At 47.3% G+C, this 19960-nt stretch overlaps 1 protein-coding gene across 2 annotated transcripts in view; it reads left to right on the top strand.

Moving 5' to 3' along the window:
• The window catches only part of LOC138259003 (inter-alpha-trypsin inhibitor heavy chain H3-like), a 534612-nt gene that overhangs the window by 396000 nt on the left and 118652 nt on the right, over nucleotides 1–19960 (top strand). For both annotated transcript variants that reach the window (XM_069206380.1, XM_069206378.1), the window contains one exon: nucleotides 18094–18132. In XM_069206380.1, the coding sequence (XP_069062481.1) occupies nucleotides 18094–18132 (39 nt within the window). The remainder of the gene's footprint in view (nucleotides 1–18093; nucleotides 18133–19960) is intronic.

The raw sequence follows: 19960 nt of genomic DNA, 5'->3' as shown, positions 1-19960 counted from the left end.
ATGCAGATTACCGGCCTCTGCTCAGGTATGAGGGTCGATGTCCTCCTTGGGGAACCTGAAAGGCAGGCTTAGAGCTTAACATGCTGTGCTCGAAATATAACTTAGAGAGAGAATAATCTAGCTGCACTATGATAGCCTTATTCTTGTGCTTAACTCTCATCGTTACTACTTTAATATTATTGTGTTGTGTAGTTCTGGTTATTGCGGCTCACACTTTGTTATCCAAAATGCAGTTGTTTTATTAAACCAATGCTTAAAACTTATACTGCCTCTATTGTCATTTATATATGAGACCGCACTGTGTATGAGAGAACCGGTTGTGACCTGAGTGACCACGACTTCCATGAGAAGTACTAAGATGTCTTGCGCTCGGCTGCCCAATTGTCTCTACTATTTGGAGAGATGAGGCACTGCTAGTTAGTTGGAGCAAAACCTGAATCTGGAACAGTTACTGGTACAATGGTACAGTCCTGGTTATCTCAGATTTATCACTTGTTGCAAACAGACTGCAATCTTTCACCACGCCTTCAACCTTGCTATTTAATCTTGGCCATCAATGCCCCTTCTTTAGTCTAACATTGGTCAAATTTATTCCTAAATGACCCTTTTGTGCTAAATGTCCTTCATTTGCACAATTCACAATTTTGTCTCACAATCCGACTGGCGGAATCACCCCAATTCTGTGGAAAAGATTTCAATCCTCAATACGCAGCTCTTAATGAACATTCTGAAATGCCCTCGCCTCAGGCGCAAGATCCTTAAAAATTGGCCACCCTGACACCAGTAGATTTTTGACCAGTTGCCTTGCCTCATCTTTGGCAGCTTCACAGTGCCACTCAGTCTTACCAATTTCTGATTCTTAAACACATGACAGGTTCCATCATCACTTCCTCCCTGCCAGATCTATTGGTTAGCAACCATGACGAACAGTCCTCTGGGACATTCTTTGCCACTGGAAGACACTTGAATGGAAAATTGAACTCCATTATCATTTCTACCCAACTTTTTATGTATGTATTGTCCACATTCCTGCACCCTAACAGATGAGAGAGATCTGTGATCCATCTTAAGTACAAATGGTAGAACCCACATGAAAAACGTGAAGTGTTGTATGGCCCAGGTGAAGGCCAGCGCCTTATGCTCAATCAGTCAATCAGTCAATAAAGAGTGTGAGGCAAAGGCACCAACCTTTGTTTTCACCATCACCCACCTGGGACAACACTGAACCCATCAAACTGGAGTTGGGAAAGCTTTCTTTATAAGATGGAAGTGTGCTAGGATTGGCAGTTTTGCAATCTCACTCTTTATAATCTTAAAAGCCTTCTCAGCTTCATCAGTCCACTCAAACAGTACTCTCTTCATAAGTTGTAATCAAATGGGCTGTACAACACTGACAAAAGTCCTGACAAATTTAGAGTAATACTCTGCCATGCCTACAAATTACCTGTTTCAATCAACCCAGATGCATTGGTTGAGATCTGTGAGATCAACACGCATATGGATCTTGGCCCCATTGGCCCCATTGTCTTTCAGGGCCAGGACTACTGGGGATACCACTCGAATTGCTTTATTTCCTCAATTACCTCACTTTGCAACAATTTGTTCAATTCAATCTGTAAGGACTTAACCATATGGTTTGGTACCCTCTTTGTATTGTGCACAACTGGCTTTCACATTTTTAAAAATTATTTTGTGCTGAAATCCTTTGAGAAGACCTTATTGGTTATTGAATATTCATGGAAACTCATTGACTCAGCTAATGTTTTTTTCAAAGGAAGCCACCATCATGACCTGATTGGGAGGACTGGGGTTCAAGACAATTCCATTATCCCTTTGATGTCTCCACCCCAACAAGTTGTCTCCTCTCTTGGCCATGCATATTTCCCCACAGTCTCTGCCTTTTAATTTTATCACCATCACTGTATAATCTACAAGATCTATCTTCATCCATCCATATCCTTGTGAACCATAATCAGCCTCCCACATTTTGTCTTACACCAGTGTGAACTGAGATGCAGAATCTGCCAGTGAGGTTTTTCCCACCACAAAATTACATTCTGACTTTCCTCAGGCACGTCCAGCACCTCATGCACTTTTGCAGTTTTCGAACCTAGGTAAATTGCCCTCTTTTCACACAATTGTGACTCACAGCAATTTGAGCAATACAATTAGGACTGTTTAAGACATAGTAGAAACTGCCACATTTAAATCTTTTGAATTTAGAGTATTTTCCTGCATTGGAACCCCCCACTGCCCAATCCAACAGCACCTTCACCACCCATAGTTTTCTGAGGCATGTTCCTTTGATTGCTACTCTGCACTTTGTCAATTGGCAGCTTGTCAGCAGACACCTTGCCAGGGAGTGTAGACTCGCAATCCACTGAACAAGGTGCACTCCCCTGCATTTTCGTTACCCAACCAAAGGGATGCTCCATGCCCTCCACTTTCTCAATAGTCTGTTTAAGTGAAAGATAGTTCGGTAACAGTTTCTCTTGCACTATCTGGTCATTTGTGCATCACAAAAATTGATCTCTAATGAGGGAATCAGTTAATTCACCAAATTCATAGGTACGTGCAACGTTATTTAGAGGAGCTACGTAGTTGGCTAGTCGTTCATCTTTAGTCTGAGCCTTGATTAAAAACTTGTACCTTTCTATCACCACATTTATACATGGGCTAAAATGATCTCCAGCATGGTAACAGACATTTCAAAAACATCTCTTGGCTCGCGTTTCCCAGTGCCAGTTTCAATCTCTTGTAGATGTTGTGCCCCTTTCTGCCTAAATTATGCAACAGTATTCCATAAAGGGGTATGCCCATATAACCCTACTTTTCGTGGGTCATGAACACTATGGCCCTCATTACAACCCTGGTGGTAAATCCCGCTTACCACTGTGCTGAAGTCCACCAACATAACATGGCAGCGGCGGAAATCCGATATAGGTATTATGACCCACATCTCGGAATCCGCCACAATACAGACACCCATACAAGTCAGCCACACCAAAGGTCAGTGATAAACTGACTGGCGATACCAAAACCTACACCGTCACGCCAACAAGAATACGCCCACACTATCATGACCCACTGTTAGACCTGACATGCCTTAGGGTGGTCACCCCTAACTTTTTGCCTGCCTCCCTCCACTTTTTGGACACTGTTTTTGCTGGCTTTTAATATAAGTCACCCCTAATGTGTGCCCTAGGTAACCCCTAGAGCAGGGTGCTGTGTAGGTGAAAGGCAGGGCATGTATCGGTGTAGTTTACATGTCCTGGTAGTGTAAAACTCCTAAATTCATTTTGCACTACTGTGAGGCCTGCTCCCTTCATAGGCTAACATTGGGGCTGCCCTCATACAGTATTGAAGTGGTAGCTGCTGATCTGAAAGGAGTAGGAAGGTAATATTTAGTATGGCCAGAATGGTAATACCAAATCCTGCTGACTGGTGAAGTTGGATTTAATATTACTATTCTAGAAATGCCACTTTTAGAAAGTGAGCATTTCTTTGTACTTAAATCTTTCTGTGCCTTACAATCCATGTCTGGCTGGGCTTAGTTGACAGCACCTTGTGCATTCACTCAGACACACCCCACACACAGGGTACTCAGCCTCACTTGCATACATCTGCATTTTGAATGGGTCTTCCTGGGCTGGGAGGGTGGAGGGCCTGCTCTCACACAAAGTACTGCCACACCCCCTACTGGGACCCTGGCAGACAGGATTGAACTGAAAGGGGACCTGGTGCACTTCTTAGCTACTCTTTGAAGTCTGCCCCACTTCAAAGGCACATTTGGGTATAAAACAGGGCCTCTTCCCTACCTCATCAGACACTTGCTGGAGAAGAAACCTGAACCAGAACCTGCATCCTGCCAAGAAGAACTGCCTGGCTGCCTAAAGGACTCACCTGACTGCTTTCTACAAAGGACTGCTGCCTTGCTGTTGCCCTGCTGCCTTGCTGAACTCTTGTCTGGCTGTAACAGTGCTCTCAAAGGGCTTGGATAGAGCTTGCCTCCTGTTCCCTGAAGTCTCAGGACCAAAAAGACTTCTCTTTTTCATTTGGACTCTTCGTGCGCCGAAAATTTTGACGCACAGCTTGCTCCGCGCCGAAATAATCGCAGCACACCGACGCTGATCGACGTGACACCTTTGGGGCGACCGGAACTTCGACGCATGGCCTTGCAAGGACAATGCCGCCCGACTTCCAGAGGGGAAATCGACGTGACGCCTGCCGTGAGAGCGAAACTTCAACGCACAGCCCCACAGAACGATGCGCAGCCGGAAAACAAGCAGGAGAATCCACGCAGAGACCCTGGGACATCTGGTAATCCTGCGACCCACAGAAAGAGACTGTCTGCGCGCCGGAAAACGACGCACGACTTCCCCGCGTGAAAAATAACAACGCAAGTCTGTGTGTGCTGGGGAGAAATCAGCGCACACACCATTTTTCCACGTATCTCTTCTTATGCGGCCCTTTGCGGAGATTTTCCACTCCAAACCAGGTACTTTGTGCTTGAAAGAGACTTTGTTTGCTTTTTAAAGACTTAAGACACTTTGGTGGTCATTCTGACCGTGGCGGTCTTTGACCGCCAGGGCGGAGGACCGCGGGAGCACCGCCGACAGGCCGGCGGTGCTCCAATGGGGATTCCGACCGCGGCGGTAAAGCCGCGGTCGGACCGGCACCACTGGCGGGGTCCTGCCAGTGTACCGCGGCCCCATTGAATCCTCCGCGGCGGCGCAGCTTGCTGCACCGCCGCGGGGATTCCGACCCCCCCTACCGCCATCCAGATCCCGGCGGTCGGACCGCCGAGATCCGGATGGCGGTAGGGGGGGTCGCGGGGCCCCTGGGGGCCCCTGCAGTGCCCATGCCACTGGCATGGGCATTGCAGGGGCCCCCGTAAGAGGGCCCCTACATGTATTTCACTGTCTGCTGCGCAGACAGTGAAATACGCGACGGGTGCAACTGCACCCGTCGCACAGCTTCCACTCCGCCGGCTCGATTCCGAGCCGGCTTCATCGTGGAAGCCTCTTTCCCGCTGGGCTGGCTGGCGGTCTGAAGGCGACCGCCCGCCAGCCCAGCGGGAAAGTCAGAATTACCGCCGCGGTCTTTCGACCGCGGAACGGTAACCTGACGGCGGGACTTTGGCGGGCGGCCTCCGCCGCCCGCCAAGGTCAGAATGAGGGCCTTTATATCACTTTTTAGTGATATCTCTACAATTTCACATTGCATCTTTATTCGTTTTGACCTGCAATTATCCAGATAAATATATATTTTTTTTCTAAACACTGTGTGGTGTATTTTTGTGGTGTTATATGGTGTTATTGTATGATTTATTGCACCACTTCTTTACCCATTGCCTTCTAAGTTAAGCCTGACTGCTCGTGCCAAGCTACCAGAGGATCGGCACAGGATAATTTTGGATTGTGTGTGACTTACCCTGACTAGAGTGAGGGTTCTTGCTTGGACAGAGGGTAACCTGACTGCCAACCAAAAAACCCATTTCTAACACCCACGAATCAACGTGGCGGTCTTTCAAACACGGTAATCCATTGGCGGTACACACCGCCTCGCTCAAAATACACACACTTTTTCAAAACACAACCACATTGGACATTTCGAAATATACTCACCTGATACACATACACACACCACTCCCACACACTCACACAACTATGAAACACACACCCACATTACCCTTACAATAACATTTTTGTGAAAAAGCTGAGAGAGAGAGAATAACAGACACAACACCAGCATCCACAGCCGCACATCACCATCACTCATGCAACATCCATGCACCTCAAACAACACACCCCAGCACAACACATCACATACCACAACAAACAGCACCTCACACATCATCCACACCACATTATGGCACCTCAAAGACACCCCAGGTTTTCTGAGGAGGAGCTCAGGGTCATGGTGGAGGAAATCATTTGGGGGGTAGAAGCACAGCTATTCGGATCACATGTGCAGCACACCTCCATTGCTAGGAAGATGGAGCTATGGTGGAGAATAGTCGACAGGGTCAACGCAGTTGGACAACATCCAAGAACAAGGAATGACATCAGGTAAAGGTGGAACGACCTACAGGGGAAGGTGTGTTCAGTGGTATCCAGACACCAGATTGTTGTACAGAGGACTGGTGGTGGACCCCCACGTCCTCCCCCACAACTAACAACATGGGAGGAGCAAGTCTTGGCAATACTGCATCCTGAGGGCCTCGCAGGAGTAGCAGGAGGACTGGACTCTGGCAAGTCATATCTTATTTACCATATCCCCCCACCCCATCTGCATGCCACCACATACCCCCACCCTCACCTTCACCCCCACCACTCCAACACCTCACATATGCCCCACTATCACAACCCAGCCATCCCAATACCAAGGCCTTGCATGCAACACCTAGGCATGGACCCCCATCACCAAAGCATGTCCAGTACAGATACCCACCCAGACCCCAAAACAGCAATCACACAAGGGCAAACACAATAATGCAAGCACAGGAGTGGAGGGTAACGCACCCAATGCACAATATGGCACACACAGATACTAAAACTATGCATTTACACCCCAACAGAACCCATACCCAATGTCACTGGACAGGAGGTGCCAGACATATCCAGTCCCCTCACAGAAGAGGCCCACAGTGATGACAGTATCTCTGCACGCCTGGATCAAGATAACCAGCCCGGCCCATCAGGGACCTCTGGAAGGTCAGTTCCCCTGCCACTGTCCCAAGCCACCACAGATCCTCCCCCCTCAGGAAACACCACCACAGTACCCACCCAGCGGGCCCATGCCACTGTCCCCAGGACACATCAATCAGCAGTGTGTCCACCACTACAGGGACCCCGGGCAAACCCACCAACCCAAGACAATCAGGGATCTGGGGACAGTGGCAGGGGGCACATATTTCAGGGGACAGAGGCACAGGACAACAGGGAAACTGGGAGGACTGCTGTGCGACATTGGGAGGACAGGCCCAGAGAACACACTCTCCACGAGGCACTCTCCAACATCATGGAAGCATACCACCATTCCCAGGAGACCATGGGCACGGTACTGGCCAAGTTTCAGGAGACCCAGCGGCTCCAGTAGGAACACTACCTTGGGATCAGGGAGGACTTGAAGTCCATTAACACCACCCTGGTCACCATTGCAGGGGTGCTGGCAGACCTGGCCAACACCATGAAGGACACAGTAGCACACAAACGGGCCCCTGACACTAGCCTGGACGATGAACAGCCCTCCACCTCTGCCGGCGCTTGTGGACAGGAGGCACCGCCACAGGGCCAACAGGCCACCAGCACCCCACCCCCTGCAGAAGGAGAACCACCCCGCAAACGAACCCTTAGATCCAGGAAAAAGACAGAGAATATTGCCAAGACCCCGCCAGGAAATAAGACCCTCCGGATTGACACCCTTCTGTCCCACTTTGTCACCCTGTCCACCTTAAACTGCCATTGCTCCCCTTCCTATGCTCCTTGGACAATGCACCTGTGAGACCAAGAGACTGAACTCTACCATGGACATTCCTCCACCATCACCCAAGCCCGTTGCACACACCCCTCCACTTATTAGCACAGAAATAAACACCCTTGAATCACAAATCAATCTGGAGTCAGTCTGTACTTTCACAAATGTGTAATAGCAATCTCTCAGAAATATAGCAATGTCCATGTACATGCTCAGATACCAATGTTACACAGTTTTTGGGCAGCAGTAAACATAGCAGAGGGCACAAAGTGGGACCCAGATCTGTGAAATGGAAAGGCACAGTGACATGTCAGGGTCAATACATGGAGGTAAAAAGGCAGATTTATGCTATGTCCTACAGTAATAAGAGACGTGTGAAGCAGTGCCATCCTCTTACCGGTGTCTCACTGAAAGTATTGCATGATGATGTTGTTTCAGTTGTCTTTATCTTCTTCTTCTGCCTCCTCTTCTTCACTGTCCACAGGCTCCACAGCTGCCAAAAGACCAGCATCAGGCCCATCCTCCTGCAGAAAAGGCACCTGGCGTCGCAAAGCCAGGTCGTGCAACATACAGCATGCCATGGTTATCTGGCACACCTTCTTTGGTGAGTAGTATAGGGAGCCACCTGTCAGATGGAGGCACCGGAATCTGCCCTTTAGGAGGCCGAAGATGCGCTCTATTATCCTCCTAGTTCTCCCATGTGCCTCATTGTAGCGTTCCTCTGCCCTTGTCCTGGGATTCCTCACTGGGGTCAGTGGCCATGACAGGTTGGGGTAACCTGAGTCACCTGCAGATATCGAGGGACAACTGTTAGACATCCTCCAAACATTAGGGAATCTCCCATACCCAGACACCTATTTGAACTGTGTGGGGACTTTGGGCTCACCTATTAGCCACACACAGTGCCTCTGGAGTTGCCCCATCACATAAGGGATGCTGCTATTCCTCAAAATGTAAGCGTCATGCATAGAGCCTGGATACTTGGCATTCATATGGGAGATGTACTGGTCTGCCAAAAACACCATCTGCACATTCATTGAATGGTAGCTTTTCCGGTTTTTGTACACCTGTTCATTCCTGCGGGGGGGGGGGACAAATGCCACATGTGTACCATCAATGGCACCAATGATATTGGGGATATGTCCCAGGGCATAAAAGTCACCTTTCACTGTGGGCAGATCCTCCACCTAAGGAAAAACGATGTAGGTGTGCATGTGTTTCAGCAGGGCAGATAACATTCTGGACAACGTGTTAGAGAACATTGGCTGTGACATCCCTGATGCCATGACCACTGTTATTTGAAAGGACCCACCCAACGTGGAGGGGTGCCCGTCGCACCATGACTCCCCTGATGTACTGGATCCTGGCGGTGGCATATCCTGAGTTGGATCACAGCAGCCACAAGAGGGTGAGTATACTCTCATTCAGCTGACTCTGCACGCTTGACGAGGTATCTGGGTGGGGGAGGTGGGCTGTGGGTTCCCCTAGGCCAGGGCAGACACGCAAAGGTAGATCCATTGATTTGCAGGCTCATTCCCACTCCAAACCCAAAGGTGGTATTTGCCCTCTACACCTAGTCAGGCTCCCATGGGTTCCAGCTGTGCATGAAATGGTTCTAGACAGCGTCCCCCTTGGGCATGTGCTTTTCCCTTGCACTGTTAGTGCATGGCTTAGTGCATAGGGCTGCTCCCTGTGTGTTGTGACCGCCAACGGTAGTGGTATTGCAGGCATTGACCATGGGTCTCCACTGTCTTTCCCCCCCTTTTTGTTTTGTCACACTGTCCTTATGTGCATTAGCATCATGTGGTGAATGAGCATTGATACCGGAGCAGGAGGGAGCTGCAACCCACATGGCCATTGTGGGTGAAGTAACGGAGTCAGGTGGCACCAGTGGGACGGAGTGCAAGGGGAGCTCCTCGACGGGGACAGGAGCAGACACCATCGACAGCGACTCCTCCTCTGATGGGAGCTTCCTTGCGGTGGTGGGCACCTCTGTGCCCACCGCAACAACAGGTACAGCCACCACCCACTGCCCTCCCAGGAGCCCCTCATCGAATTTCCCGTGTCCACTCACCCAGGAGGGTGGGCATCTCCTTCGCCCCAGGCACCTCAGGCCCTGCCCCAGTCAGCCCTGCTACCCTCAATGAGGAGGCTATTGACCTCCTGAGATCCATCACTGTTGGGCAATCAACCATTTTGAATGCCATCCAGGGTGTTTAGAGGCATTTGCAGCAAACAAATGCATACCTGGGGGCATTCAGTCTGGCGTGGCGGCCCAACAGAGAGCATTTCAGGCTCTGGCCTCAGCACTGTTGGCAGCCATTGTCCCTGTGTCAAGCCTCCCCCCTCCAACTTCCTCTACCCAGACCCAATCCCCTGTACCTCAGCCTTTTCCAAGCACACCATCAGACCAGCATGCACACTCATCAACACACAAGAGTGGACATGGCAAACATAATCACCACACATCCCACAGGCACTCACACATGCACCATCCCCATGTAGACACAGTAACATCCACTGCCTCCACTGTGTCCCCCTATTCCACGTCCTCCTCCTCCCTCCCTGTCCGTCTCCACTCACACCTGCATGCACTACATCTTCATCCAATACCTCCATCACCAGCATGCCCATCACTACACACCGCTCACGTGCAATCACCACCCCCACTACCATTCACAAATCCCCTGTGTCCTCTCCCAGTGTGTCTGTGAGCCCTCCTCCCAAAGTACACAAACGCAGGCACACACCCACCCAACAGCCATCCACCTCACAACAGCCCCTGGTCCATGCACCTTCACCAACATTCTGCAGACATACACCTCGTACAACCACTACCTCTTCCTCCACTCCCAAACCCTCTCCATCTTCCCATCCCAGTTTGTCTAAGAAACTCTTCCTGGCTAACATTGACCTCTTCCCTACACCTCCCCCCCGTCCTTCCCCTAGGGCCAGGCAGTCCAAGTCCCAGCCCAGTACCTCAGCCACCAAATCCTCCAGCACAGTGGTCCCAGCAAGTCCGGTCACATCACGGACTGCACCCATCAGGGCTGCCAGTGTCCCACCTAGCGAGGCCAAGGATCAGCCCATTCCACCACCTGCCAAGGTGAAGAAGGTGCCCACATGCAGGAAGGAGCAGCTGCACCAACCACCCAGCAAGGGCTCCTCCAAGCCAAAAGGGGACAGTGCCAAGGGACCAGCAGCGACATCAAAGGTGGGGAAGGGACACAAGGCGAAGGGCAAGTCAGGACAGGGCACAGACCCTCCGGCTGAGGGACCAGAGTCACCCCTTCTGGCAACCAGAACAGCAGCCTGTACGGCGGTGGACACCGCCACCGCCACTGCCACCTGCACCCGCACCGCCACCTGCACGTCTGCTGCCTCAGCAACAATCCCCAGCATTATCCCCAGTGGGCAGCCATCTGAGGCTGCAGGAGACGTCCTGCTGTGTCCCTCCACAGGTGCTGACACATTCCCCACCGCCAGCATCTCCGCCACAGACACCGCCGCAACCACCGCCACCAGCCCCGCGACGTGGTCAGACAGTGCCACCACAGTTGACATGACTATCATCCCCAGTGGCCAGCCATCCGAGGCTGCAGGAGACATCCTGGACATGGCACAGCGTACATGAGGCACAACACCCAGCACTGCTTGTACCTGCAGGTGGCAGGTGAAGCCACAGCAGGGTGGAGTGTCATCTCCGCCTCCATTGAGTATCATGCTACCTGTTCCCAGGCAATCTCGTGGCACACACACCCAGGTGAGGGAATGGGACCTGCCACACTGCATGTGAAGCACTCTGAGTGATTCTCCAGAACCAGTGGAGAATCACATCCACTCCCCCAGTCCTTGGCAGGATGAAGCACTCTGGGCACAAAGCCCCCTCCAGAACCAGTGGAGAAAAGCATCCACTCGCCCAGTCCTTGGCAGGATGAAGCACTCTTGGCACATTGCCCCCTGCAGAACCAGTGGAGAAAAGCAGCCACTCCCCCAGGCCTTGGCATGGGTGAAGCACTCTGGGCACAATGCCCCCTCCAGAACCAGTGGAGAAAAGCATCCACTACCCCAGTCCTTGGCAGGATGAAGCACTCTGGGCACAAAGCCCCCTCCAGAACCAGTGGAGAAAAGCATCCACTACCCCAGTCCTTGGTAGGATGAAGCACTCTGGGCACAATGCCCCCTCCAGAACCAGTGGAGGATCACATCCACTTGAGAGACTGTGGCTTTGCACTCCCCAGGATAAAGCAGTGGGCAAACCACCCACTGGAGAGATTTGAGAGACTGTGGCTTTGCACTCCCCAGGATAAAGCAGTGGGCAAACCACCCACTGGAGAGACTTGAGAGACTGTGACTTTTGCACTCCCCAGGATAAAGAAGTGGGCATGGAGCACCCTCGTGGAGCAGTGGTGTCGTCCGTTCATCCGGCTGAGGTGGCCCCTCCCACTCTCCCTGAGGTGCCTGTTTATTTTCGATCTGATGCCCCAGCAGTGTTCTCTCCGTTTCGAGTCAGGTATCATATGTGGGCTTCACTCATGCATTTTGGGACCACTGGTCCACGGACAATGATTTCATTACTATCCGGACTTGTGTAGTGGGTGTACATATTTGTTTATACTGATATTTTAATTTTGGCCTATCTGATTTTTCAGTAATTACACTCATTACAATCATTTCATTTTGTCCTTGCGTTCTTCCAAGGGGTGGCAGGGGGTAAATGTTATGTTGCTGCATGTATTTGTGTGTATGGTGTTGTGGGTGAGGGTGGGGGTGGGGGTGGAGGTGTTGCGTGTGTGTTTCACTCTCTTTTCCCTCCTCCCCTCCCCTGTGTGCTAGGTGCAGTACTCACCGTGGTCGTCACTGGCGTCTTTGCTGCTCCTGATACAAGAGGAGGTAAACCAACATGGGCAGGACCTGTAACTCGAGCTCCATGGCATCCTGGTTCTTCTTTGGGTGTTGAAAGGTGAGTGGTTTCCGTTCCATAGACCATTTCCGCCGTGCTTTTGATGGCTTTGGTACCGCCTGGAAAAGGTGGCGGATAGGCCTCTTGTAATACAGTGGGCGGAACCTTGTGTTCCGCCTGGCTGTTGGCGGTTGCCGCCGCAGTGTTTGTTTCTAATGCTGTGGTGGTCGGGGTGTTAATGTGGCTGTCTATGTTGGCGGATTCTGCCATGGTCGTGATCTCATTTTGTTTACCGCCGGCCTGTTGGCGGTATTACCACTGCTTTAACCTGGACCGCCAGGGTTGTAATGAGGGCCTATATATCTATATAAAATAATTGCTATACAGTAGGAAAGAATACACTGAAAAACTCTATAACAGGAAGGAGCTTATTATTTCCCTCCAGCCTCCACTCAAAAACACCTTGTTTTTAATGGTGATATGTCCCATTTTATCAGGATGTGTCTAGAATTTGAATGCATTCCTTATTATTTTAAGAGTACATGTCTTCCTGTTCATCCTGAGGAGGCCAGAAGTGTAAAGTCCAAAATGTGTCCACATAACATTCTGGAGGAGTCCACTGAGAGGTTGAAATAAAAAGATGGAATCAAGCATATGGCACACATTGCATACATGCCAACGGGACATTGAATCCCCTTTATCGTGATACTGCCCCAAAGAGCTACTTCTAACACAGTCTGTGTGTATATGATAGAGCAGCCTTCTTCCATTACTTTGGAAGACCTGACATTAATTGTTTTTTGTAATTTTGTTTGTATCTCATTGTTGGTAGTTGTAATGATGTGATATGTTCCCCCACTCATATGTTTTTAAATATCCTTACAATAAACGAACTGAGAAATGTGGACTATACTCATTTTCTTAACAAGTAAAAGTAATTGCTGGACAAAGTTTTTGAGTGGAGATAGGGAGCAAATAATAAGCTCCTTCCTGTTATAGAGTCTTTTTAGTGAATTATTTCCTCAAAAGATGCAGGATTGCTGCATGCTTGTTTAGGGGTAATGCAAGCACTGTCTTTGCTTCCAGTCCTGAATAACGGTAACAGCTTAGCCAGTGACAATGCTGCTCCATATAACATGAAATATCACAATATATGCTGCACAGGTCTCTTACATAGATCTGATGGCCTGTTAATTGTGACAGCAGTTCAATAAAGCTTGTTGAAGTAACGCTGGGTTTAATCTTCATGTGGTGAATTCGGAAGGGTGTTGGGGGAAGGCTCCCTGCCCCTCACAGCTCTACTCTTCACCAATGTTAAGATGGTACACTGGACAAAAGCTTTGGGTTCAACATCTCTATTCCATCAACAGCAGGCACAGTTTTCTTGCTTCATTCTTCACCAAAAGCTGTCCATTCTCCCCTCTACATTCTACCCGTTTACTGTGGCACCCTTGGAGTATCACTGGTAGAATACCTGGTCAAAGACCTTACAAGAGCAAGCTACAACATGGACCTTGGCAGCTCTGGGCTAGAGAACTGCCTTTGGAACCTGCTGAAGGTTTCCTGAGAATTGGGTTGAATCTGAGCAATATATGGACACAGTACTTTCTCCACGTGCACGTGCATTGTATACTAGATTTAGGATAGGCTCTCTTCCTTTGCGCAGCCTAACACACAAGTGGACTAATACTAGTTGTACTTCTAAGATGTGCCCGATGGGCTGTGCCAGGGAAGAATCCATAACCCACGTCCTCTTTCAATGTTCTGCATACCACAAACAGAGGGCTTGTTGGATTATTCCATTATGTAGAAAAATGGGTTTTAGGAATTATCTACTAGCTCTGAGAGTTCTCAAATCTGATCCATCTGTTTTAGTGGCTTGTTGTCTGGCAAAATATTTAGATTCTATTTGGCATTGTAGATTGAACACGCTTAAAAAAATAGGGGAAAAATTTACAATAGACGTTGGAAGTGGCCACTGATGATCTCACTCGTGAATTTTAATATATGCATTTATCAATTTTATTAATTTTATAAAAATGTTATTGTCTAAAGAATTTTTACGTTCATATATTCTTATACTTTTTAAACAGAAATGTTTTACTCTTATTTTATTTATTGTGTCTAGTTAGATATGTATTTGACTCCCGATACCTATCATGAAAAATTCTGCATTTTTGCATGATCCCATAATATGGTATGCATTTTCAGAGGGAAAATGTTTATGTTCAAAGTTTTTTATGTAGTTTAATATTTTGCTTCCGAGTATTTTTATACATAGCTTGTTGTTTTGTAAATTATGAATCTGTCATTTCTGGTGTGCTTTTATGGTATTTATCTTTACCGAAATAAAGCTAACGAACGAACGAATTGGGTTGGCAAATGATTAACTTGTCCCTGGTCCCAGAGTTTGTAGCTTTGAAATCGATGATATAACAAAATCCATGTCAAAACAATTCCATTACTGAGAGTACTCAGGACTCTAAACTTCGTTGCCTTTTCCTGTTTCTGTTGCCAAGCTGAGAAGTTGATCTTAAAAAAAATGGTAGCATTCAATTCTGACTCAAATACTGTAGGTTTGAACCCCTTCTGGATTTTTTTTGTTAAAACATGACAAAACACTTCATATTATGACCATGAAGTCAAGTATCACCCACAAAGTCAAATTTCTTCTATTTATGATGATGTCTTATATATACCACTTTCAGAATTAGAGCATCAGAAATATTCTTTAAACTAAATAGCCTTCAGTTTTTTCTACTTGGAAACCGCCACAAATTTCTTCACTTCCTCTGCCCATATTGTGATTCATTCAAATTAGTTTGACTGCTCTGGCTCCTGTTTTGTTCTCAGAATTGAAACAAGCGTTGACAAAGCCAACAGGTATGGTTCAGAATTCACAATCTCTGCACTTTCATTCCGTCACCACACATTATGCCATAAAACAGGAGAGCTTAGAAAAAAAGGACTCAGTACAAGATTTGTATTATACTCATTTAACAATAATCATAGGATTTGCTATATTGTTCTGGATACTCAAACAAATAATTAGAGAACAAAATACCTTTTCCCTTTTGAGACTATCAATAAACAGTAATTTTGTAAATACTGAAGATTTCAGGCCCTGCCAAGGTCACATAAATGTCCAGTGTCATAAAGTGGGACTCCTAAAACCAGTCTCTGAAAAGGACATTCTGCAGTTAATAGGTAATGTGTTTCAACTTATGTAATGGATAAGTAAACATAATTGCAGGAGGTATTCATAAGGACTTACTTAATCCCCATCAGCAGTCTTTTCCTAGTGATAATGAAATTTGTGTATGAGTTAGAAGTGGGGCAGGTAACAGCAGGGTGGTTTTAATTCCAACGTTTTTCAAAAATGTTTTTATAAAAAACTTAGTCCACTATTAGGAATAGATAAAGGGCCTGATTTATATATTGTCACAGTGGGTACTCCATTCCAAAAGGGACAGAGTTCCCTCCCCGCCAATATAGTGGTCCGCCCACCACATTTACATGTAGGTGGACCTCAGAATACTCTGTCTCGACCATGATTAATCACCTCCAGTGGCCCTGGGGAGTAAGGCCCGTAGGAGAAATGGCTATATATCTGGCCACCCGATTTGGTCATTTTTTGCAGTTTTTTACCGCCAGGTAAAACCTGGCGGTAAGGAAGAGTAAAATCAATATAGTTCTGCCCCTTGCCATAGGAGAAGACGTCCATGATGAAGGAAGCATTATATTTTTTCTTTCCAAAAAGGGAATCCCATTTCAGGATTTTCTTTTTGAAAATAAAAATGAAATACTTTGTGCTACAGGCTGCGTCCTGCTGATGCAGCCTCGTAGCAGAGAGTAAAATGCATTGATAGGAACTGTCATAACAGCGGTTCCTGGGAATGCTTTTATAAATGACTGCCTGCTTGGTGATCATTTGGCAGACCCACGGCCATCTACCAGGGTTTAAATTGGGTCAAAAGTCACAGAATACCATTAATCTAAATATTATGCAGAGAATTGGACATAAAGTATATCAGAGTTGTTGGACCACTAGTGTGTTATATGCAAGTCAATAAGAGCTCATATCATAGAACTTGAGACAGCATAATTTGTCTTTGAAGCTTCTTTTCTTTGCTGATTTGCAAGTTGACAGTCGGGTAACCTGTGAGTGGTGGGAAAAGAGGCTGAAAAAAGGAGAGAAATAATGGGCAGGTGAGTTGTCCCATTGTTATCTACCAAGATGTCTATGTGGGCAAAGATAGCCAAGAAGTGAAGGCCGGTATTATCCAACACAAATCCATAATCTGATGCAAGCACATGACAACACCAACTGGCCGTGTTACAAAGGTGATCCTGGTCATGTCCAGGGATTATTAGGTATAACTAATGTCACTAGCAACTGCCTCCCTGGCCCTCCTTGACCACGTTACACTACATGCTGCACTCTATATCTAGAGGCAGGTGATAAATTCTTCTCCACAATGGAGTTGGTGGAATTTTGGCCACTCCACGTTACACTTGTACCTGACCGCATTCCGCCAACCGCCCCTTGGTGAAGTTTTTTCTTCTGCCTGGCTTGCCAACAGTAAGTTCACAAGCACAAGTGAGAATTGGCATTGCCTAACAAGATTTTTGGTCGCTAAGAGGGCTCGTAAGATTTCTCTAAGGTGGGCGGTCGTTACCGTTTGCAGTCAGAAAGCTGTCACTTGAGTAAAAAATCTACTCAAGCAACAGCAAAATCAACTCAAGAAGCAGCACCCTGTGGGCAGCCAAGTGGTGCTGTTTGCACTGAATTTCCAGTGCGGAATGAGCTCCTGGCACTACAAATCAGGGCTAGCAGCACGGTATGCATATTTCTGCCCATTTGAAGAACTCTGTGGAATCTCTTAGAGATTTCCTTTAACTTTTTGGAATTCTGTGGAATGAAACTTTGTGCGGTTCGCTCACCCCTATCTATAGCCTGACAATGGGTTCTTTTGATAACAATAATAACACTATGCAGCCACCTCACAGCCCATCAATCACAATATATGCATCATGATCTTGGATGCCTGCATTATAATGTAGAGCAGCATTTTACTGTGCCATAGTCTGTGCAGGATGGAAAATGTGTGACAGGGTAGTTTTATGCTGCAGCCAATTTCCAAACTATGCCAGATATTTTAGACATATGATATATTTTAGGTGTCATCTCCATTTGTTTCAGAGGAAGGGGACAGAGATATTTTATCATCCTGGCTATGCTGACCAGAACTATTTGTGAACTGCCTAACATATGAATCCTCCCTCTAAATCTCAGGATGACCCTCCTAGTGAGGCACAGGTTAGGTTTCTCTTTCTCTGACCTTCCTATTTAAAAAATAATTAACATATTCAGGGCATGTGTTCACTACCTGATGTTTAGGAAATGCCTAGACTTTAACATCAGGCACTGGGCCCTCCTCACAAGACAATTTTCATCTATCCATAGAACTCAACTTAAGAAGAGATCCCGTTAGAGTGTAATTTTGGGGCAATAATTTGTACTAAAAAGATGTATTTAGGATGTGGTGCACTCTGGAAGCCCTAGTTCTACTTTAAGTGATTCTGCTTGTGAATAGGCATTGGGCTGTCTTTACTTTTGACTTTTTATAGAGTTTTGCAATTGTGAACATTCATAGAGAGCTACCACTGAATTCACATGTCTAATTCAATGAACTTGTATTTTCCCCTAGTACAACGAAGTGGTGGTGCTCCAACTCAAACCTTTAATTGTAAGTATTGAATCACTTGGTATTCTAATCAATAACTGCTGTGTTGTGTAATTTTGATTGTATTCTGGTATAATCATAAATAGCATGGTGACAGAGCAAGCATTCTACTGCCACGGCATTAGGATTGATTTGTTGTGGCAGAGGAGCTGGTGGATCTGTTTCCTATGTGGAGTAGCGTGAATCATTTCTGTTGCTTCATTACGGACGTGAAGAGGAATATACAACAAACTGGTGACATGGTGAATTTTACTCAGATTACTAACAAAGAACCATATTTAAATGGACCAAGCTATTGTATGTAACAAACTTGTTCACTATGTTATGTAGAGAGTAGGAGTACCTGCTTAGTGAACAAGTTCAGGGTAAGTGTTAGAAATGGGGTCTTTTGTTGGCAGTCAGGTTACCCCCTGTCCAAGCAAGGACCCTCACTCCAGTCAGGGTAAGTCACACACAATCCAAATTATCCTGTGCCAACCCTCAGGAAGCTTGGCACTGTGTAGCCAGGCTTAACGTAGAAGGCAATGTGTCAAGTGTTTGTGCAACAAATCATACAATAACACCATGTAGCACCACAAAAATACACTACACAGTGTTTAGAAAGATATATAATATTTATCGGGATAAATGCAGGTCAAAATTATTAAAATGCAATAAGTATATGTTTAGATAGCACTGAAAAGTGATATGAAGTGTCTTAAGTCTTTTAAAAACAAACAAAAGCCCTCATTACAATCCTGGCGGTGGGTGTTAAAATGAGCGTAATACCACCAACAGGCCGGCTGTTAAAAAAATGGGATCACGACCATGGCGAAAACCACCAACACAGACAGCCACTTTAACCCTCCAACCGCTACGGCAGTAGCAATAAACACCGCGGCGGTCACCACCAACAGACAGGCGGAAGGCAATGTACTGCCCACACCATTACAAGGCACCCATCCGCAAGCTTTTCCGGTGCTGTACCAATGCCATCAAAAGGGAAACTGCTCATGTTTCGACACCCAAGGAAGAACTAGGACACCATGGAGCCCGAATTGCAGATCCTACCCATGTTGGTGTATCTACTAATGCACCACAAAGTGGAAAGAAGGCGGCAGCGCCAACGACGACGGTGAGTACTGCACCTAGCACACAGGGGAGGGGAGGAGGGAAAAGAGAGTGACACACACATGCGCCACGCTACACCCCTACCCACAACAACACACACACATATCCAACAACATCACAGATACACCCTATAACCCCCTGGAAGAACGCAAGGACAAAACGAAATGAGTTTATCTAGTGTTATATTGGAACAATCAGCTAGATCAAGAGAAAAGCAAATAATCAGTGTACACAAATATTTGCTTCAAGCACACAAGTCCGTACACTGTCCCATGAAATGTCCGTGGACCATTGGTCCCAAAAGCATGGGAGAAGCCCAGACATGACACCTGCCTCAAAACGGAGAGAACACTGCAAGGGCATCAGGTCGAAAAAAAACAGGCACCTCAGGGGGAAGGGGAGGGGGTCACCTCAGCCGGATGATGGTACAACGCCACTGTTCCTCGCGGAGGCCCCATGCCCACTGCTTGGTCCTGGGGAGTGCAAAACCACAGTCTCTAAAGTCTCTCAAGTGGGTGCTTTGCCCACTGCTTGCTCCTGGGGAGTGCAAAGCCACAGTCTCTCAGGTTTCTCACGTGGGTGGTTTGCCCACTGCTTGGTCCAAGGGAGTGCAAAGCCACAGTCTTTCAAGTTTCTCAAGTGGGTGGTTTGCTGACTGCTTGGTCCTGGGGAGTGCAAAGCCACAGTCTTTCAAGTTTCTCAAGTGGGTGGTTTGCCCACT

This window comes from Pleurodeles waltl, chromosome 9 (assembly GCF_031143425.1).
Source record: "Pleurodeles waltl isolate 20211129_DDA chromosome 9, aPleWal1.hap1.20221129, whole genome shotgun sequence".
Classification (NCBI taxonomy): domain Eukaryota; kingdom Metazoa; phylum Chordata; class Amphibia; order Caudata; family Salamandridae; genus Pleurodeles; species Pleurodeles waltl.
This window is presented reverse-complemented; position numbering and strand designations above follow the sequence as displayed.